Genomic DNA, 22,808 nt, shown 5'->3' on the forward strand with positions numbered 1-22,808 from the left:
AAAGCAACCCCCCCCCCCCCCCCCTACTCCCCGGTGGCATTGGTGTTGGTTTATCTTCTGGACAGATCTGGAACTCATTTGGAATCCACGTCTCACATCTTAGTTGTGGACGGTTCCACGTGCGCAGTGGCGCGTGCGCACGCTACCTCTGCACAAAGATAGTGTGGAACTCGTTGAGCATTAGCTCCACGATCTGGCTCTGGAAGATCATGTGGATGGTAAAGTTGGCCGACTCGGTCTGCGGGCGCAGCAGCGTGGGCCCGAAGACGATGGCCACGCTCTGGACCGACATGCGGTTGGCGTCTTTGTGCTCCACCACCCTGCGAGCAGAGAAGTAGGGCAGCCGAACGTTAGGGAGTCGTTCAAGTCGGCGGGAACGGAACGGAACGGATGCAGGCGCACGCACTTGCGCAGGTGCCTGAACAGCAGCTCCATGGTGTCGTGGTTGGGAAGCGGCAGCGAGCGCACCAAGTCCTTCATGTAGGACACGCGCAGGGTGTAGTCTGGGACTTCTGTGGGACAAAAATGGGGACGGTGATGAGTCATGCGTGAAATGCAACATTTAAGCGACGGCTCTCGAGCACGTGCAAATGTCGGACTGACGGATGGCGGCGATGAACTTGTCGAAGAAGCTGAAGGGAAAGAGCGGTTCGGGAAGCTCGCGCAGGAACAGCTTGAGGGCTCCCGTCAACACGTGGATGTCCTCCCACTGGCCGTCCTCCACATCCAGATTCTCCTCTGAAAAGAAATGCAAAGAAATTCCTGACTCCCAAAACACTAAATAGGGATTCTGAGGTTGACTTTTTAGGAACTATCAAGGACGATGGTTCTTAAGCAAAAAAAAAAAAAAAATGGTCGGAGGAATATGTGCAATATGAATTCACATGTACAGGGTGTCCATAAAGTCTCGTTACATGGTAAGAAACATCTAAAAAAACAATTTCATTCAATTGTAAATGTTGATAAATATTTTTTTCAACATGATTTCCACCATTTTAAATGCACAATTTGATGTGCTTTGCAAAATTGAGGTGTACTTGATGACGATTACAGATTTAAACCACATTAGAGAATGCTGAAATTGACAGCAACGTAGACCTATTCCATAAGTACACCTGAATTTTGCATTGAAAATGATGGAAATCATGTTGAAAATATTATTTATCAACATTACAACTGAATACAATTGTTATAAGAAGTATGTGTTTTTTACCATGTAGTACCCAGAATTCATGGACACCCTGTATAATGAACGTATGGTGTTCCACAGGATTCAATTCTGGGGCCTCTGAAGGTTTTCATTGTATTTGCTGCCCCTGGGTTCCATCTTACATCTTTATGTTCGTGTTTAAATGCCACAAATCAGTAGTTGGTAGCTATTGTAAACATGTCTTATAACCACCCATCCAGCATTCTGCCACTTGTACAAAATTACAACTCACAAAAACATTTGGATGTAACAGAATATAAGAACAGCTTTTAATAATCTAGAAGACAAAACCGATTTCACGATTTAGCCAATTTTCAACGATTCGATTTTTAAAATGACAATGTATCGAATTAATTGGATTTATTGCCCAGTCCTACTGGACTCATTTTGCCATTTTCAGCAGCAAGAAGAGAGTATTTTGTCGATAATTAATTTGATAACTTTCTGTTGACTGAAAATGACATCACGTGTGCTCAGGGCTCAGGTAACAACCAATCATGGCTCAGTTTGCTAACGTCACATGACCAAACCGAGGAAACGGGTCAGATGTGATTGGTCGTCATTTGAGCCCTGTGATGTCATGTTCAGTCAACTGCAAGTGCGCAAAATGTGTTTTTAAAGGTTATTAGTCGAATGGAAAATTATGAAGTTATCAAATTAATTATAGACAAAATATTAACCTTTTATTGCTGATAATGGCCAAATGAGTCACGTATACCTTTAAGAAAATAGCGGTGAGTATTTTAAAGTGCTCTATATATAAATATAGAGTTGAGTTGAGTGATGGGAGTCAGCGTCTTAAATCTCTTTTGTGATCAAGGACTGTATAAATAAATTTGCACACTGCAATACCTATTAAGCAAAAGGATATCTCGCTAATGAGAATGAGCGTTGGATACCGTGATCGACTTTGTGTCGCAGCTTCTGGATGACGGCCAAGTTTCCGCTCACACGGTAGATGCCATCCACATCAAGACCTGTACACATACACAAACCTCATTAACATCGATGGAACAACACCGATAAATGCCCACCTGATGACCTGCGTGCGCACGCGTTACCTCTCCTCTCCACAGCTCTGACGCACTTCTCCACGAATTTTGGAATGGTTACATTTTCTCTGTGACAGAGCGTGTCCAGATGGCAGCCGAACACGTTGTCTGAACGCAACAAACGACAACAACGCGCCGTCAAGTCGCGTGCGATCACGCCGCAAAGCGGCCGCCGCGCTTACCTCGTATGTATCCCTTCTCCTTGACGCTCTGCAGCGTGGGCCTCCTCTGGAGGAAGCGACGGAGTTTGGTGCGGACTCGCGTCTGTTCCGTGTCGGGGCCCGACAAACTTCTGTTGCCTGCCAAGGCATGACAACGTCTTTAGCGAGACGGAATTGAAAAAACGCGCACAGGAAGCCATCACGTTAAGGGCGGGATTAGGGCTGCTCGATTATAGAAAAAATAATAATCGCGATTATTTTGGCAATAATTGAAATCACAATTATTAAAAATAAATAATTAAATAAATAAAAAGATAGAGCAATGATGATGATATGTTGAATCAGTAAGACTGCCGAATGAACAATTCTGAGCTCTCTTAAAAAAAACAAAAACAAAAAATCCCGATTATTCAAACAATGGTTTATTTTTTTGGTGCAAAACAAAAAAAACAAAAACATTTAAGCATTTAAAAATATTAAGACCAATTTAAAAAAAATTTTGCAAAATATAATTATATAAGTTCCTTTTGGACCAAACAGAATTTATTTATTTTATTTATTTATTTTTTATCGGTATGTTGGCAAAAAGTTAAAGTTGGAGTGCAGCTTGTGTACTGTGCAGTAGGACAATTATTTATTTTTTGGTAGAAAACAAAAAATGTTTACACATTTATAAAATATGAAGACCAATTAAAAAAAAACAAAAAACAGAAATACTATAATTATATAAGTTCCTTTTGGACCAAACAGAATTTCTAATAATATATATTTATTTCTTTATGTTGGCGAAAACTTGAAGATGCGGCAATCATATATTTTTGAGAAAATGTTTAAACATAAAAAACAAATAAAAAATATTAAGGCAAATAAAATTCTTTGAAACTCTATAATTATGCTATGTCTATCTATAATATCTATATTTATTATATAATTATATAACTGAAATCACGATTATTCAAACAATGATTTATTGTTTTGGTGCAAAGAAAAAAAAACGTTTAAGCATTTAAAAATATTAAGACTAATTAAAAAACAACAACACTATACATAATTATTAGTGCTGTCAAAGTTAAAGCGTTAAATTTGGCGATTAATATAAAAAAACTAACGCTTTAAAAAAAATTAACGCCGTTAAAGGTTTTTTTTTTTTTTTTTTTTTTTTTTTTTGTAAACGGTCCTTTGCTGCCTTGAACCGACGCAAACCGCCACTTAAATTCACAAGAAGAAGAAGAAGAAGACGATGACAAAGAAGAAGAAGAAGAAGAAGAAGAAGAAAAACAAGAAGAAGACGACAACGACGACGAAGACGACTTCTGGTCACGTGACTTATGTTGCGTCCCTGGCGCGAAGATGGACCGCGACGGACTTTTGGGCGGAAAGTCTCACTTCAAAAAGTTACCCGACGGCTCGTTGGAGAAATCTACTGGTTTGCTCACTTTGTAAAGCTGAATTCAAATATCACCGAAGTTGTACATCGGAATGGAATTGGAGTATTGCCCACTACAGTGGTGGTCAGAGAGAGAAGGAGCACACAGCAGGCTGGCATCCATTGCACGCAAGTACCTGTCAACTCATGCAACCACAGTACCCTGTGAGAGGTTGTTCTCGCTCTCAGGCCACATCATTCAAAAGAAGCGAGCTTCTTTGTCCCCTGATAATGTGAACAAACTGGTTTTCCTCAGTAATTGGCTAAGTATAAAGAAGGATTAAGCCAAATTTCTTTCCATTGAGAAAAAAAATATTCAATCGAACTTTCAGCAATATATATTTTTTTTTTACATTGACTCAGGCACTTTTTTTTTTTTTTTTTGAGTGATAAAAAGAACACATTTGTTGTTATTCAGAATTTTATTACACTTATATTACCAGTCGAACATGCAAGACATCGCCCTCTGCACTTTTAAATAGGTATGGGTTGTTTTTAAATCTACATTAGAGTAAAGAGTATTAAAAAAAAAAAAAAAAAAAAAAGGTGCCCGCAATATTGAGTCAAATTTGATGTTTTTGTTTAAAGTTTATATTTTACAGGAGAATAATCGTTTTAAAAAATTAAGGAAGGCGCTTAAAAAATAACTATTAAAAGTTTTTGACTCAAAATATTCTTTGTATGTGATGATTCTACATTAATTTAAACACTGTGCTTGGGTAAATATTTGTTCCAACATTTATATAAAAAAAAATGTATCAGTAAAAGTAAAACAAACAAACAAATTAATCGCGATTAATCGCGATTAACTATAACAAATTGTGCGATTAATTAGTTAATTTTTTTTAATCGTTTGACAGCCCTAATAATTATACAAGTTACTTTTTGATGAAACCAAATTTATTAAATTAGTTATTTTAATATTTAAAAAAGGTGCAAATGTTTAAATTTAAACAACAACAAAACTTAGCATTAATATTTTTTTACGATTATGCTGATTTTGTAATTGTGGAGTGTCATATAATTGAAATTGTAATTGAATTTTGATAAATTGCACAGCCCTAGGCGTGGCCTGCTCTGACGTGGCGCAGAGTGGGCGTGTTTTGGAATGAAAGCACTCACTCGACCGCTTCCTGTCTTTGTCCTCTTTGTCCGAGGCGGCGTCGTCATCATCATCGTCAGACACGTGTTCCTGTTCCTGAAAGACACGTCTCCACATTTATGACTGTGTGTGTGCGCATGCACACACGCGTTTTCCTTACCAGCTGTCGGATTGTATCCTGTATGACTTTGAGCCAATCAGTGATGATGCTCTCTGTGTCGTACTGCATCAGGTATTCGCAACCTTGACGAGTCTTCAGCTACACACACACAAGCGAACGTATCAACAGGGCAGCAGCATACATGGTGCGTAACCGTGGCAACCAGGCTGACCTCCAGCACATTCTTCTTGGACGACTTGTCCTTGGGGGCCCAGCACACCGAAGCTCCTCTCAGCTCCACCGTGTATTCCGGAACAATCTGCGAGGCCTTGGACTGAGAGACGAGGGGAGACACAACACGAGAAATGGGACGAGACGACACAAAACAAGACAAGACAAGACAAGTGGAGATAAGACAAGACAAGATGAGTCCAGAGTCACGTGAGCGTGTCTGGAGCGCTTTTGGCCGTTAAGGTGAAAGGTTAAAGGTGAGTTACCATGTTGCTGCTAGGAGCAGACTTGGGGTCCCGGTGGAAGGTGAGGATGCCACCGTGCAGGACGGTCCACGATTGACTCCAGTTCTTCCTGTTGGCATGACGATGGGACAACAAATATAACAAAAAAAAACAACAACAACAAAAAGAAACAACAAGAAAAAGCCTCACCGGATCTTCTTGCCGTTATCGACTACTTTGGTCTTGTTGACGATTCCCGCCTTCTCCAGCAGGTGTCCCTGCAGGCACAGACAGGAAGTCACATGATCCCATCCCTAGTACAAACTTATATATGACTTATATATGACTGGACTGTCAATAGAACCCTCGAGGCTCAAGCCAGAGGGCAGCCATCTTACGTTGCCACTTAGTGACAACTTGTTATTGTTTTAATTGTTATTAGTGCATGTTTTACCCTTGGATACCTGTATGGAGTCATGGAAGCCTCGCAAAGAGCAAACCTCACTGTTTGCACTGACCACAGAGTATATTAACTCAATATTGTCAATTGTGACTCACAAAGGTTAGGTTTACATTTCGCATTTTTTTTTCTGATGGGCTTTACTTTCACATGATTGATGGCTTTGACAACATGATGCAGACACATCTTTGACCAACTCTTACACCTTATAAGGGAGAAAAAAAGTATTTTTCTTAGCAATGCAATGTACATGTAGTACTTCTCCGAGATTTATTAGTACAACCATATGTCATACACAGTGGAATTTTCGCCACAGATGCGTAAAACAATGGAGAAACGCCATGGAGAAATTAACTCATTCACTCCCAGCAATTTTTGATTGACTGGATTTTGACTTATTTTGCAAGGCCCACAGAATATTGTGTTCTATTGCTATAACAACATGGAACCTATCAAAAGAAAGATTAAAGTCTCTTCTTTCATCAGGAAGAAAAAGTATATTTCTATATGTTTCCATTTTGCAGCAATTAGCATTAAAATATAGCTACGTTCCATCATTATTCACAAATCTAATTAGAATTGCATTTGAGCTTTTTTTCAACATGGCCCTGGTTGATCTCTTATACTCTGCTGCCACCTGCTGGCTGTTTGTGTAATAACTACAATTTATTCAACCGTTCTTTGCAGTTCAGAGGCTACATCAAAGCCTTCTCTATGCTCGAGCAAAAAAAATAAAAAATAAAATAAAAAAAAGTATAAATACGTCTTTGAGACACTTAACATTTAAAATAGAACGTATTTATATGCTTTTGGGAGCAAATGAGTTAATGTATTCAAGTTAGCCAGCCCTAGTAAGTGGCAACGTAAGATGTCCCCCGGTGGCTTGACTTCCCCCAACGGTGAGCATTGACAGTCCATTCTTAAGTCCGTGATCCCTAGACACAGCTGACCTCCACCAGGGGGCGCCGCAACCCAACGGGTTAGTTGAGCGTTAGTTCCATGGGTTCCCATAGCAACCACAAAGAAATGGGGTCACAAGAACGCAACAGATGTCAGTGGCCAATCATATTGCAGGCCCTGCATGTACCTGCTGGGAGTCTGAGCTGCGATTGGACAGATTCCTCCTCAGTCTTAGCCTATCACAGAGCTTGACAGACAATGACATCATCAGCACGCAGGTTGGTGTGTGTATGCGTATATATGTGTGTATGCGTATATATGTGTGTGTATGCGTGTATATGTGTGTGTATGCGTGTTTATATTGTACATGTGCGTGCACACATGTAGTTGCTTTTTTTTTGTGTCCACATGTAATAATGTTATTGCGTGTGTGTATACCTGCGTACTGTCAGGCGAGTCTCTCCTGAAGTCCGCGAAGTCGGCGGTGTTCCTCCAGTGCCGCGGCGCAAATGTCTGCGGAACGCAAGCAATTTTGTCAGCCCGGCGCCAGTCACATGACGTGACAGACGTCAACACGATTGGTCGTCGGTAGCATCTCACATCCTCGGCCACGCTGTGTCGCCAAGCCAAGCGCTGATCCGGCGCGCCGTTCGCTATCCTGGTGCCATCTTGGACCTCCAGGTGCGCTCTGGGAATGACGTGCTGTCGAACAGGCTGGGAAAGGTCACAAAAAAATGAAACATGTTGTGGATTTTCAATAGATGTTTTTTTCCAACAGATTTCTCATTTATCTTTTTAGTGCTTTTATTTTGTTAATACTCCTTTTTCAATTTCCTGGTTTGCAGTTTCAAAACTGTAGTGACTGCGAACACAGTTGCTTCATCATTTCTAACTCTATAAGCACTACATGGGTGTCAAAATGTCACAGTTATGATATATTTGTAAATAAATAAATAAATGAATAAATAAAAACATAATACTGTTTTCAAGTCACCTGGATGTTCATTGGATTTTAAAAAGGTCAGAAAAAAAGAAGCTCCCTGATTTACCCACACAAAGTTGCCAGTAGAGGGCATTGTTTGACTGCATCACATACCATACCTTCATTGTGAGAAATGTGAAACAGAGACCACAATATTTAGTTATAACAGTGTTACATTCAGATTATATACAGTGATGATTTGAGATATGACTGACCCGATTTACAAATTTTTCAAACAGAAGGTGATCTATCCTGAGTTGTGTAACACATCTAGATGTTAATACCATGAAATAAAAGCTGGAATTCTAAACTTTTGTCTCATATTTATCTTTTGATCTAAAGCGGAAATGTCTAAACTGTTTATTTTAATTCTATTTAATTGTGTACACATGCACGTACATATGTGTATTATGTACTGTACTTGATTCAAATAGACTGCGACCCTTGTGAGGAATAAGCGGTCAAGAAAATGGATGGATGGATGATTTTTATATTGTTTGGTTAATACTGTGCGACTGTGTATGTCTATTCAGGGCTGGACTGGAATAAACAATCGGCCCTGACATTTTGTCATAGGCCCACCTGCCCGACCCGAACCGGCCCAGCCTGACTCTTGACTAACATGTAGTTCTTGATGATGTTTCAGTTTGCTATTTATATTCAAAATTGTAGGCTAGTGTCTTGTGGGAAAATGTAGGAAAATAAGAATTAAAAAGCACTGCATCAGCCCCAAAAGAGGCCGGCCCACCGGGCATCTGCCCTGTATGCCAGTTGGCTAGTCCAGCCCTGTGTCTATCTGTGTGTGCGTGTGTGAGGGCGTTACCGCAGTAAAGACGGTGTCATTGTCATTGTGTGCGTCGACAGGATAATCTTCTTCTGGCAGGGGAGGCTTCAGGTCGAATCCATGCACACGCGCAGACAAGCACACACACACGCATCAAATAAAAAATGAGTTGTGTAAGATGACATATAACCTTCACACTGTGCCACTGAGCTCATACCGGGCCGTCGTCAGGCCTGACAGCGTCATTGGTCGTCAAGAGGGCTGTGTCGGGCGCCGGCGTTGGTGCGTTCCAGGAGGTGGCGCCAGAGATGGGGTTGTAGTAGTACAGCCTCCCGGAGGTTTGGTCGATCAGCTGCTCCCAAATCTCACAGTCAGGCTGGAGGGAAACTTTCAGCATTTAGTCAATTGAATTGTTTTTTTTTGTTTTTTTTTACATTCATTCATACATTTAGTCGACTTAAAGCTTCTTTTTTTTTTTTTTTTTTTAAAGTTCATGCATTTTATCCACTTTTTTTTACATTCATATAACAACCAGTTGATTCTCAAAATATGCTACCGTACTTGGACCATTAGTGGTACACTGGCGTCCCCTCGTAGTACATGAATGAGTTACTGCCTATGCACAATTCAGCTGTATTTATTTTTGAATGGAATGTTCCTGTTACTTAAATGTTTTAGGTGGTCCTCTGTATAAAAAATGTGAGAACTACTGTACTACGCACTGCATCAAAATTCAGTGCACTCTCATGACTGGTTAGTAATGGCAAAAGTGATTTAGCGCACTAGTAGAATGGGTTTACTAGCAACATTTTATCCACTACAAATAAATTTTCCTCACAGTGTTACGAGTGTAGCACAGTAAGGTTTACTTGTGTACTAGTAGACCAAAAGTGGCACCAGTAGTGAAAAAAAGTTAAGACTAATATATTAATAGTAGGGCGGCACGGTAGTCGAGTGGTTAGCACGTCCGCTTCCCAGTTCTGAGGTCTCCGGTTCGAGTCCAGGCTCGGACCTTCCTGGGTGGAGTTTGCATGTTCTCCCCGTGCCCGCGTGGGTCTTCTCCGGGTACTCCGGTCTCCTCCCACATTCCAAAGACATGCATGGCAGGTTAATTGGGCGCTCCGAATTGTCCCTAGGTGTGCGTGTGAGTGTGGATGGTTGTTCGTCTCTGTGTGCCCTGTGATTGGTTAGCAACCAGTCCAGGGTGTCCCCCGCCTACTGCCCAGAGCCAGCTGAGATAGGCGCCAGCAGCCCCCGCGACCCTTGTGAGGAATAAGCGGTCAAGAAAATGGATGGATGGATATTAATAGTAAAGTACTGTCATTTTACTAGTACACTGAGTTGTGAGTGTACTAGTACTTAAAAGAATGTATTAGTACAGCAGTACAAAGCTGCATATGAAGGATATCATGCTCGAATGCTTTTGTAGAAGGTAAAGTTAAGAAAGTTGTAGAAATGATTTATTTATTTACTTACTTTTCTTTGATGTATCAATATGAGTGTAATCAGAATTGTATACATGAGGATGTTGATGCATTATTTCTATTCATTTAATTTTCATACGCTATATGAGTAGGATTATATATTTTCTTTTATTAAAATGTAATCTATTGTATCAAATATGAAATAAGTGATAGGATACGAAGAATAAGGGGTAGGACTGCATAAGTTTTCAACTTCTTCCTACTCCCTTGAACATATAAATTGACATTTATTGGATGTTTATTTTATTTTACTTTTAACTTTCTTTGTTATTTGTTTATGTGTTTATATATATATATATATATATATATATATATATATATATATATATATATATATATATATATATATATATATATATATACGTTCAATAAACTTCAAACTTCAAAGTGTTTTTGTTTTTTTTTGTTTTTTTTTGTTTTGTTTTTTACCTGTGAGGGTGTCGGGGACAAGGAGGAAGGGGTGGGGGACAAGGCCAGGGGGGACGACGAGGGCGAGCGCGGGTCCGACCAAGTGGTCTGTCGCGTCAGCGGGTGGAAGTAAAACACCTTCCCGCTTTCCTGGTCCGTGTGAATCTGCAACACAGCCCTTTCACAATAAAACAACCTACTTCCTGTCACTCTATGCGGACGTTTTCCTGCTCTTTAAAAACCAACTGAGGTCATTCACATTGTTGTGCTTGATAACATCAATCATTAATCTTCAAGTATGACTTTTGATTATTCTCATGGTTCTAATGTTATTGATCAACTTGAGAGCTCAAATTTGTGTTGACATTTCTGGGTCCAGATTAAAAGGAATCAAACTTACTTGGGCTATTTACATAGGTTGATGAGCAGTAAGCAATTAAGAGACTCATTTGAATCAAACTTGGATTGAAAAGGCCTTTCAAGGTCTTTGGTGGAAAAAAAACACCAAACCACTCCAAGAAAATATTTTGCATTCAAAAACAGTCCAGTCCACAACCTTCTGAAAATGCTAAGTATTATGCGATATGAACAAAAATGAATAATGTGAGCATCCATGAATTGCAATCTCCTGAACTGACCCTGAAGATCGATGAACTTCAAGCATTTACTTGGCATTGGAAAGCTTTTGCCTTTCAACTCTTCAACAGAATTTGAATTCTTTTCACATCTGCACGCACTGACCTGCCATCCGTGCAGCGGGCTGAGGGGGGAGGGGCTTATTATTTCTGAGGAAGTGCTTGAAGAGGAGAGGGTGTGGCCAGTGGTGGAGGGGGCGGGGTCAGGCAGCTGCAGCGTCTCAGGGGCGGGGTCACAGGCCTGTGGGTGCCAAGACAGATGACATATTCATATGTTGGAGCCTATCGCAACTTTTTTGAAACTCAACTCAAGTCAACTATTTATAAAATACTTTAAAACAAGCATTGCTGTATACAAAGTGGGGAACAGAAATCGGTCATGCAGTAAAGAATAAGATAGAAAAACAAGAACAAAATACAAGAAAACAAAATTTAGATCAATAAATTAAGAACAAGAAGTAGGTGAGTGAATAACTAACTAACTAACTAACTAACTAAATAAATAAATAAATAAATAAATAGAATAAACGGAAAATTCATAACACAAAAGTAAACTGAAGTGGTCGCCAAAGGTTACTACTACTTCTACGACTACTTTATTCATATTTTAGTAAACAACAACTACGGCGCACACGCGTTTACAGGCAGATGCCACCAGGGTACCAACACGTTTGAATTTTGAGTTTTGGTGTCTAAATTTAGCTAGTTTGAATTAGTTATCAGAACAGGTTTTATTTTTATTTTTCGAAAATGCTTTGTCTTAATATAGTTTTTATTAGTTTTAGCATCAGTTTGTAGTTTTTTGTAAATATAGAGAATTTTTTTTGTGTGCAATATTTAAAAAAAAAAAGTCACAAAGTATTGTGTAATAAAGCAAAGTAAACTACAATACTCAAATGACAGTTTGACCTTCCTGTTTCTGTGCTCATGTATGATATTAATTGGCAAAGACGAAAATGAAGGACATATTAGCTATAATTAATTTAGTTTTAGGTATTTTTATAAATGAAAGATGTACTTTCAGTTAGTTTTTGTTTATAAAAAATATATCTTTGTTTTTATTTTCTTTCATTAACAAAATTGCTTTTCAATTGTAGTTTTAGTTATTTTGTTAGTTTTCTAGTTAACTATAATATCCATGGCAGGGACACACACACTCACGCATACACGGATTAATGAATATTTCACGCTTCCTCCTCAGGTTTCTCGTGTTAGCCAGCAGCCATCGTCATGGCGACAACAGAAGAAGAAGCCATCAAATTCCTCTGGTTAGCCGCATGACATCCCATCAACATCAACATAATTGCCTATCGATTTGCCCAGATGGCGGCAAAGCACTACTTGGTGAAAGCTACTCCCTTCATTGCCATATAGCTTCTTTGCACCAAGATGCCGCAAAATGCCACCAAACTTTTATTTCAGATAGGGCTTTGCCCTTAGCACAAATACAGCAAGTCTGGAGTTTTCAGTTCCCCCCAAAACTCTGCCAATGATGAAGCTGAAGTCGAGAGAACCCAATTACAACTCTTTTGCTTTGCTCCCACAAGAATTGAATCTTGCTAGCTTAAATTCCATCGCTTTATTAAAAAACAGGACATTGTTTAGTTTTATGTATTTATTATTATTATTATTATTATTATTATTATTATTATTATTATTATTATTATTATTATTATTATTATTAATTGTATTTATTTATTAATTTATTGTGTTAGTTATGTATTTATTTATAGTTTTATTTTTTTTAGTTGTTGATTAATGGACGAACTGTTGCACCTGTAGAATGACCAAACTGGTGAGCACATTGTGAAAAGCAGCCGCGAAAAGTCGCACATGGGTATGGCAGGCAACGTTTACCTGTTTGGGGGGAGGAACCGGGTTCAACTGTCCAATCAGGGTATCTAGTTGGAGATCCTGGATGGACTCGTAAATGTGATTGGACTCTTGTTCCTTTTTTGGTTCCTCATTCTCCTCCTGGCCATCGCTGTCCGGTTCGCTGTCCTCCGTGGCCTCGATCACTTCCTCCTCCTCTTCAATTTCTTCCCGCTCAGCCAGCGCTTCATCTCGATTATCTTGCGAGGGAACGTCCTGAGAGTCCTTGAGGGTGTGCGCGTCGGGTACGGTGGGCGTGTCCACAGGGATGGGTAGCGTGTGGGGTCTGGCAGTGGCCGAATCGACCGCACTGAAAGTGCTTTCGCTATGCTCCTCTGGCAGGTTTTTCACCGTGACGGCGTCTGTCTTGTCTGTGCTGTCGGGACCCGAAGGGGCACCGGAATGGCGAGGTGCCGTGGCAAGGGGCGGCGGCAGGTCCTGGAAGTCCAGCGGGACGCCGAACGTGGACATGCGGTTCTCCGTCTTGCGATAGCCGCCAGCCGTGTCCGGTTTCAGCCGGATGGTCACTTCGTCGCTGGGTTTGCTTCTGGTCCCACTGGGCTCCTCTGCAACCTTGGGAACGTGAATCGTCACGGGGACCGGCACAGGGACCGGAACGGGGACTGGGACCACCGCTGGAGCGGAGACCGGGGCCGCCTCGGGTGCAGGCGGGTGGGCAAAATCCAGAGGTGACGGCGCGTCGGGCGGGAGCTCCTTGACGTACTTGGCCGGGATGTAAAACGGTTTGGAGGCGTGGTCCCGCCGCACCTGCCACCAGTGGGCGTTGGTCTTGGCCAGCAGGACGTAGCGCTCATTGGGCTTGATGGAGATGATGGAGCCGTCGCGACCCTCATACTCGTACTGGAACTCCACCAGCACCAGACCCACACCTCCAACAAACACACAACAAAGGGTTTCTAAACATTTGAGTCGTGACTGATCAATGTGTTTTTTTCTTGAGGCCGATACCGATTATTAGTATTCAAGGAGACTGTCCCATTGAAAATGAATGGGGAAAAGTTGATATTAAATGTTAAATTGTGCAAACACTGTAAGTAATGTGCAATCAGACGATATATAACCCGGGAGGCGTGAATTTTTTAAGCTAGTTGAAATTTGAACAATGTAAATTGTAAGTATTATGTGGGAGTTGTTAGGCGGCAAAAAAAATGTGGAGAATAAAAATTACAATAGCATAATGCTTTAGCATTCCCACAACAAGTTGAGAGATTGCAAAAAACTAATTCTGCTGCTGGCCAATACTAATGCTAACCCAAAAAGGTGGGAAAAAAAAAAAAAAAAAAAAAAAAAAGCATACTGACCTCTACCCATCAAGGTGGACGTGGTTGCCATGGTGATAGCAGACTCCACCCCTCAGCTCGATGGACAGGTGGCCAATCCACAGGTGGGGGGTGAAAGGTCAAGGGCAACCATCCGCTCTCTAGGAAACAACAGGAAGTACAAAACGTCACCGAAGTCTGGTAGCATCACACAAAATGGCTGTCAGTGGAATGTTCGCGGTGCTCGCGTTCGTCCTGTCATGACCTGTCTCGCGCTACACACAAATTCAGTCACACGCCACACAAAAGACACACACACACCAATCAACACACATATCCAGGGCCACAGTCGGCTCACACAAGTCAAGACACACATTACAGTCAACACATATACCACTCAATACACACACACGTGTGAACACACGCACGCCAGTCAACATGAGTCAACACATACGCTTTCCATGTATGACGTCATTTCTGTCTCCAAATAAAGATCATATTGTTTTTTCACACACACTCACACACACACATACAAAGGACAATAGTAGGAGGTGCATCTCAGCCATGTTTTGTTTACAGAGGGAAGTGTCTGCTTCCTGTCAGACCGAAGCCCCGCCCACTGGTCACCATCCCTCAATGACATCACAAAAAAACTGGCACGCACACACAGTATGAGTATCTTATATGTAACTTAGTGAGTTTGTGCAGAGAGCTGCGGGTTCAAAGTCTGTTCATTGTTTGACACAGCAAAATGTCTGACACACATTTAGATGCTTGCACCGCAGCTCACACACACACGCACACACACGCACACACATAGGGGTGTGTGTGTGTGTTGTGTGTTTCCTGTCTTTGTCACAAAACAATAGTATGACTGCTTCAACTCTCAGAAAAGTCAAAAAGTCGAATTAATGTTTCTTCTCTTGGCTTTCTTCTCTTGTATGTCATGCTGTTATGTGATGGACTGGTCGCCAGTCAGCCGTGGAGCACATACAGAGACAGACAACCATTCACCATTCTTGCAGGTCCCCAAACATTTTAGTGCTACTGGCCATTTCCAGATGTGAGATCTTGTCCGGCCTTCCTGGATGGAGTTTGCATGTTCTCTCCGTGCCTGTGTGGGTTTTCTCCGGGTACTCTGGTCTCCTTCCACATTCCAAAGACATGCATGGCAGGTTAATTGGGCGCTCCGAATTGTCCATAGGTGTGATTGTGAGTGTGGTTCATCTTTGTGCCCTGCAATTGGCTGGCAACCAGTTCAGGGTGCACCGCGACTACTGCCCGAAGTCAGCTAAGCCGTGATGCTTGTGAAGAATAAGCGGCTCAGGAAATGGATGGATGGATGGCCATTTTCATGTCAAGACATTTTCAACAATTGACAGAGGTCCCACTATCTTGTCCGGGTTGTTGAAAGTGCGGTGAAAAATCCCTAGAATTCGATCTGTACTGTACACAAATGTCCACACAAATAGCATGATCTAGCAATGAAGGTAAAAAAGTACAGTTGAAAGGGAAAGGTATGGCTCGGTTGTCACCACGCCAGCATTTGTCAGAAGCAGGACCGTTGGGACCGACAGTCGGGGCACCGCGTTACCGCGTGACCACCGAGGTGAATGGGACCTAGTAAAAGATTTTAGCTCAAGTTTCAGTTGATGAGCATGCCCACACTCCCGGGGCACAGAGAAACCATGTGAGGAAAGGCACCCAGGGGGAACTCATCCACACTGACAGGGATGACAGCCTACGTCAGGGTGTGCGCTCTCCGTTCACCACATCGCCCATGACAAGGTGAAAAGAGGAGTGGCGAAGTAAATATTCCCCATGTGCGCTCAATTTGTCTGTCAAAATCGCACTGGGGGAATATCACTATACCAGGCATAAATGTCCATACGCAAAACAAAACAAAACATGTCCGTATGCAAATTGCATACAGAAATCCCACGATCCACGATGCGGCCAGTGACACACATGATTGGTTGCAGTATAATCAAAAACATCGCTCCAAGGCCAATGACAGCATTGTTTACATCTGCCTGTAGAAGCACGCTGATGCTAGCGAGCATTAGCAACATTCGCAGGCAAGCAGTTCTGTTGCGATCTGAGGAAGGGTTAAAGCGCAAATGTTGTGTCTGTTTCTGCACCAAAACGGAACTATATTGCCCCCGAGTCACATAAAATGACCGTGAATTACCCCCTGGGACCGCTCACATGATAACACGGCAGACGAACTATTTAACCATTGTAGGATGCAAACCCTTGTCAAATCTTTGTGGTTTGGAACGATGCCCGGCTTTTGACAGGAGGAATATGCTAACTTTTTTGGTAAAGTGTGTAAAAAGAAGGATAATCGGACGCTTTCACAAGCGGGAAGTCGGCCAGGTTCGCGGAGGGACTGGGTTATGTCCATGAAGGTGGAAGAACATCACATTTTATTTTCATCATGTGTCAACAAGACACATGATGAAATTGATTGTCGTAATCAATGTAATGTAATCAATTACATGATGTAATTGATTGTCGTCTTCAGTTGCAACTGCAGTTGAAATGTAATAATCATGACAAAACGTTACAGTATGTATTAATATAATTACATGTGCAAAATATAGGGGCATACAGACAAAAAAAAATGCCACTCTAGAAGTTCCACAATCTTTATATAATAGTATAGTGGACCTAAGTGTTCTTAAAAAGAGGTAGAGGTTTTATTCCTAAAATACACATGTATTTATTATTGTAGGCCACTGCAACCTTATGCACAGTTCAAACATTAACACTCAACTTTAATGTAGGAAAATAAAGGTGTAGTTAAGTAATGATTACATTTGGATGTATTTAGAATATTGAATGAAAATAATACTCCAATAACTGTTAAAAAAAACAAAACAAAAACACACAAAAAACTAAATATTAAAAAACCTGTAAAAAGTATCCGAGTTTTTTTTTTGTTTTTTTTTGTAAATAGATAAAATATTTTAGAAGGAAAAAATGTGCATTTGTCCCTTTTATTTATTTATTTATTTATTTATTTTTAATGAGCTGATGCAACCACGTAACAGCACATAAGTGTTCTCATTTCTTTCATCTGTAGCGATTTGCTAACCTGGCAAATCTGGTACCTCTCCACAGTAATTTCGTCGGGAAAAGGCGGGGCATGCTGTACAATAATTCAACCTGATTGCAGGATGAGACATTCTACACGGTTGTTTTAACCAAGCACGGCCACGGGTGAAAATTTCGTCTTTGTTCTTGTGGAAGGGGGGGAAAGTACGAACATTTTACCAGCTAGAAATGCACCAAGCGCCTCACGCTGTTCAACATTCAACAAGGAAATGGTGAGTAATTCTGCGAGAACAGAATTAATTGCAGCGTCCATTCATCCATGTTAGGTTTGTTTGTTTCCGTCGTCGGTGCTGGCTTCCTGGTTTTGTCACAGTTGCATATCCCGCCCCCAAATACAATGTCACTCTGTGATTGGCCCGAAGCATCAGTGGTTTGGGAACGGCGGTTATCAGCGGGAGCAGTACAAGATGTATTCTACAGAGTTTGTGAACCTACAAATTCCGCGAGAATTCATCTTGCGAGATCAAGGTTAGCGATTAGGTGCAATTGCTAACTTGCCACTTTTATTTCGAGGAACTTTGCCCATTTCTACCACTACAATGTGCAGTTAGCCATTAAGCTATGACTAGAACCACCCCCCCCCAAAAAATCAATCATCCCAGAAGTGTTGTCCATCCATCCATCCATCCATTTTCTTGACCGCTTATTCCTCACAAGGGTCGCGGGGCTGCTGGCGCCTATCTCAGCTGGCTCTGGGCAGTAGGCGGGGGACATCCTGGACTGGTTGCCAACCAATCGCAGGGCACACAGAGACGAACAACCATCCACACTCACAAGCACACCTAGGGACAATTCGGAGCGCCCAATTAACCTGCCATGCATGTCTTTGGAATGTGGGAGGAGACCGGAGAAGACCCACGCAGGCACGGGGAGAACATGCAAACTCCACCCAGGAAGGTCCGAGCCTGGACTCGAACCGGAGACCTCAGAACTGGGAAGCGGACGTGCTAACCACTCGACTACCGTGCCCCCCCAGAAATGTTGTGTGTTTGTTAATTGGGCTCAGGGCTGGACTGGCCAACTGGCATAAAGGGCAGATGCCCAGTGGGCCGGCCTCTTTTGGGGCCGATGCAGTGATTTTTAATTATTATCTTCCTACATTATACCACAAGAGACTGTCCCACAATTTAGAAGGACCAGTCCATATATACATTTTGAATATCGATAGCAAACTAAAACATCATCAATAAACAGTGCCAGAACTACATGTTAGGCAAGAGTTGGGCTGGGCTGGTAGCCCTAAGACAAAATGCCAGGGCGGATTTTTTTTGTGCCAGTCCAGCCCTGGTTGGGCTACAATGTCTCTGCCTTGTGCATGCATGAGTGATGCATGTAGTGAGATTGCGGCAAAATAGGCGGCACTGCCTCCAACATTTGTGTTTTTGAGGCGGCTTTTAATGTCGGTGTAATATAACTGATATTGGACCAATAAATGTGACGTCATTTTCTCCCAATATCGGGTACATAATCATCATTCAATTGTTATCGTGCATCCCTATTATACTTATAAATATATTTGAATGTATTGTAATTGAAGACGTCATGCTGTTTCTATGACGACAGATATGTTAATAATAGCAATTAAATTCATTTGTTGAGTCAACGTCTTGATGTCCGACACACCTGAACACACCTCAAACACTGTGTGTGTGTTTCAGGTGTGTCATGAAGGCTTCTGGAATTCCACCTCCCTTTCTTTTCTGTGTGTTTGCGTGTCCCATGACCACACCCTCCCCACAGGCTGGACACATGCATGCACACACACGCACTCGCAAACATAAAACTCCCAGTCAATCGTCAAAGCAAACGAAAGACTTATCGACCAATCAGACAACAAGAACTCAAAGTCATGTGAAACTAAACAACCTTTGGCCTGTGTGCTTACGAGCGGGGCCATAACAAACGTGTCGTGACATTTTAAAAAGCGTCACATGACCCGGTCACCACGCACTCCTAACACTGCGCTCCGATTGGCCGTCACATCTGTCAATCAGGATGCTGGGAAAGGCAGGTTGCTCCTCAGCATGGACCTGCAGACACCCCCATCATGACTCACAAACCATTCAGCGGCCTCCAGAAAAAAATTCGAAGGACAAAGATAAAAAATATTGATCTATATGGAGAAGAAGCCACGTATTGCAAATAAATTAGCACTGTGCTACAAAACAATTTACTATCTTATATTAGGCAACAACACCTTCCTTGAGATACGAGTGCCTTGGCTCACAGGTTCAGAGGACAATTTCTTTTTGTCATGCAATACGAACTGAGACATTGTGTGAATTGTTAGTCAAATAGAAGATGCATGATTGAAAAATAGACGTGGCAGAAGTTAAGACAATGAGTGACAACTTGAGATATGAGTCGTCACTTTTAATCAATCAGTCAATTTTTTCGTCTTGAGAAACAATCAAAATTTGGAGATGAGTGATCTTCAGACCTCCACTGCAAACTTCACAACATCCGGCAACCATCAATACACATTCGTTTCTGTCATGATTTGAGTTGGGTTTTGTTAGTTTTTTGTTTTACTTTTGTTATGGTTCAGGTTTAGTTTTGGTTTTGTCATTATCCTCATGTTTCTTTAAGTTCAGTCATGATCTGTGTTTTGCATTGTTGTCCTTGTGTGCCCCCCTAGTCTTGTCAAGCATTGTCATGTCCACCTGTTTGCCTGCCCTTCCTCATGTGTCAACCAATCAGCATCCTCTGCCTCTTGTGTCTTTCCCAGCTGTGTCTAATTGTGTCAATTAGTGTGTTTGTATTTCGTTTCTTGTCTCCCCGTTGTCAGTTGTCGATTCATTGTGTTTTCCTTTCATTATGCTACCCGTTTTTGCCGAGGAGTTCCCCCATGTTTTGCATCACTGTTTTGTTGCACATATTTGTTGTGAGCCAGATCCTTGTTTTTGTTTAATTACATCTTTTTTGACTGCACCTCTGCCTCCACGCCCTGTTTTCCCTGCACCTGGGTCTGCCACCACACCTCAATCACAACAGTTTCCCGTTGATGGTGGCAATGCCCCAATAAGCTGCTTAGCCGACCACCAAAGAAGAACAAGGAAGGACAAAACTAGGCTTTACATGATCAGTATTTTGGAGCTGAACAGCGAGTTTAAAAAAATAAAAAATAACACCGTTCCAATCAGAAGCATGGTCATTGGCAGAGATGGGAATTCTAGGTCCAGAAAGTAAAAACCCTGCCACAATTTGGCTTTAGCTACACGTGCTTGTACTCAACCAGCAGGTAAATGAGGTAATTGCAAGGAGCACCTGTGGCTAAAGCCAAACTCTGGCAGGGTTTTTACTTTCTTGACCTGGTTTTCCCATCTCTGGTCATTGGCCATGGAAGAAATTAAACTCGCATATCAAGGCATCACTGCAGCTCTTTTCGTCGCACACCATAAGAAAGAATGGAATCAAATGTTTTTCAGAAAGAGAATAAATAAACTTTCCTTGATGTTTCACACAAATGCTTTTTATATAGTCTTTCCAACAATCTTAACTCTTATCAAACTTATTCCACTTGAATGTCGCCTGTGACACAAGGCATTTCAGTGATTTGCTGTCTCAGTCTGAACAGCAAGGGGACACTTTGCAAATGCAGAATATAGAGAAGAACCGTGCTTCTCGTCACATATCTCCACACGCCGAACACATACAAGGAAGTGAACGGTCAGGCTAGTCGAGTAGTATAGTGTCAAAGTGCACAGTAAAGTCTGTAAATTTGACTCTCTTTAGAGTGGGACCAAATAGGCTCAGTTTTAGAGTAGGAAGAGAGTAACATAAAGAAAAAATAATAAAAGTCACTCAAGGGTTGAGGAACAAACTCATGACCTCCAGTTTGTCGCACTACCATTCTATCATTATGCCCTTCCTACTGTATGCTTATCTCAAAGAGACCAAAAACAATGTTTTGGTCTATCTATACACTCTAAAACAATTTAGGTCCCACTCTTTATTTTTTTTCCAATTCTTTATTTTACTCTCTTCCAAGTGTAAATATTACTCTAAAAATGAGTCTATTTGTTCCAAGTCTAAATAGAGTCAAATTTACTCTATACATTTTACTGTGTTTCAGAGCATTTTTTTTTTCCAAGAACGAGCAAGTACAGACTAATTCTGGTACTGCCATCAGTATTGCTGCATCTCTTGTCACACTACTACTAACCCGGCTTCTAACACAGCCACGACCATAATACTACTACCACTGGTATGGTACTACTACAAACACTAATACAGCTTCTCCACTACTTGCACTACTATAACTGCTATGGTACTATTACTATTATGGCTACAATAATACTATTAATACCGCGACCCTTGTGAGGAATAAGCGGTCTAGAAAATGGATGGATGGATGGATAATACTATTAATACCACAACAAATGCTAATATCACTATTACTATCAAATATAGTAATGCACTATTACTCTGGAAAATAAATTATATTAATACTATGATACCTCAAGCACTAAGATTTGTTTATTATCATTAGTACATAGCACTATATAACAATTATATAACATAGTACACTATTACAATTCTATTGTAATACATACTGTTAAAAGGCTAATGCAACTAATGAAATATGAAATATAATAAGCTACTACGAATGTTACTAACTTACTTACGCCGTATAACTAGAATATTAGTAAACTAATGCAATTGTACTATTTCTACAAATATTGAACTTGGTAATTGACGGCGAGTTAGAAGAATGAACGTAGAATAAAGTTGAGTACTCGGAGTACTTTCTTCTTTTGTCGGTTGACGTGCATATGCAAGCAAACACACCCAACCACACCGCACATTCCAACCACACGCTCGCGCGCACGCACGCAGTCAGGAGCTCAACACTAAACAAGCTAACAAAAAACACACACGACTCGCGTCCTTCCTGTCTTTCTTTCTTTGCCAAAGAATTTGAGACAATAGACATGAAACTACATACACGACTGTACAACTAAATCTACTACTACCACGACACACTCGAGCTCGACAAAATACACGACTAGCTCCATGGATGTATGTGTGTACATGTGTGCAAGTGTAGTAAAAAGTTGTTAGCGTTACCTTGAGTCCAAGGAGAAGCACAACAGGCATGACGGTAGCGTGTCCTCGTGTACTTGTCGTGTATTATTTGTTGTGTACTTGTGAATGTGTGTGCGTGTGCGTGTGTCTGCGTGTGTGTATGGAACAGGTTCCCCTGTCTTTGCCCCGCCCACCTCCGAGACTCGCTTGTCCCGGCTTGCCCCCCCCACACACACACACACACACTCGCACCACTACCACCCCGCCCCGCCTTTGTTCCTCCCCCATCTCTCCCCCGCACAAATCCTGGCCGCCCGCCACTGAGAATTTCCTGCTTCCTCAACTGGTG

General features: G+C 41.4%; 1 protein-coding gene across 4 annotated transcripts; it reads right to left on the minus strand.

Annotated features, from left to right (window-relative positions):
- Positions 1-33: 33 nt before the first annotated feature.
- On the minus strand, positions 34-22,624 carry LOC144023781 (rho GTPase-activating protein 27-like). 4 transcript variants are annotated; one of them, XM_077529647.1, is made up of 21 exons: positions 22,502-22,624; positions 14,354-14,472; positions 13,017-13,921; positions 11,266-11,400; positions 10,546-10,689; positions 8,850-9,008; positions 8,672-8,737; positions 7,467-7,580; positions 7,305-7,379; positions 7,054-7,113; positions 5,717-5,784; positions 5,549-5,636; positions 5,284-5,385; positions 5,112-5,210; positions 4,972-5,047; positions 2,445-2,561; positions 2,272-2,370; positions 2,110-2,187; positions 604-738; positions 407-512; positions 34-320 (listed from the first exon to the last, which is right to left on the minus strand). In XM_077529647.1, the coding sequence occupies exons 2-21, from the start codon at positions 14,382-14,384 to the stop codon at positions 143-145; spliced, it is 2,835 nt and encodes a 944-aa protein (XP_077385773.1). In that variant the 5' UTR covers positions 14,385-14,472; positions 22,502-22,624; the 3' UTR covers positions 34-142. The 4 variants fall into 4 exon arrangements, with proteins under 4 accessions (XP_077385773.1, XP_077385754.1, XP_077385763.1 ...); XM_077529628.1 differs by having other exon boundaries at positions 7,054-7,148; positions 7,187-7,379; XM_077529637.1 differs by lacking the exon at positions 22,502-22,624 and adding an exon at positions 14,766-14,868 and having other exon boundaries at positions 7,054-7,148; positions 7,187-7,379.
- Positions 22,625-22,808: the final 184 nt, after the last annotated feature.

Source organism: Festucalex cinctus, chromosome 1 (assembly GCF_051991245.1).
Source record: "Festucalex cinctus isolate MCC-2025b chromosome 1, RoL_Fcin_1.0, whole genome shotgun sequence".
NCBI lineage: Eukaryota > Metazoa > Chordata > Actinopteri > Syngnathiformes > Syngnathidae > Festucalex > Festucalex cinctus.

Coding starts and splice junctions, on each gene's coding strand:
- LOC144023781 (XM_077529628.1), bottom strand. CDS start 14,384: ATGGCAACCACGTCCACCTTGATGGGTAGAG. Junction 13,922..14,353: donor GTCCACCTTGATGGGTAGAG/GTCAGTATGCTT, acceptor TGTTTGTTGGAG/GTGTGGGTCTGGTGCTGGTG. Junction 7,149..7,186: donor ATATACACGCATACACACAC/ATATATACGCAT, acceptor GCATACACACAC/CAACCTGCGTGCTGATGATG.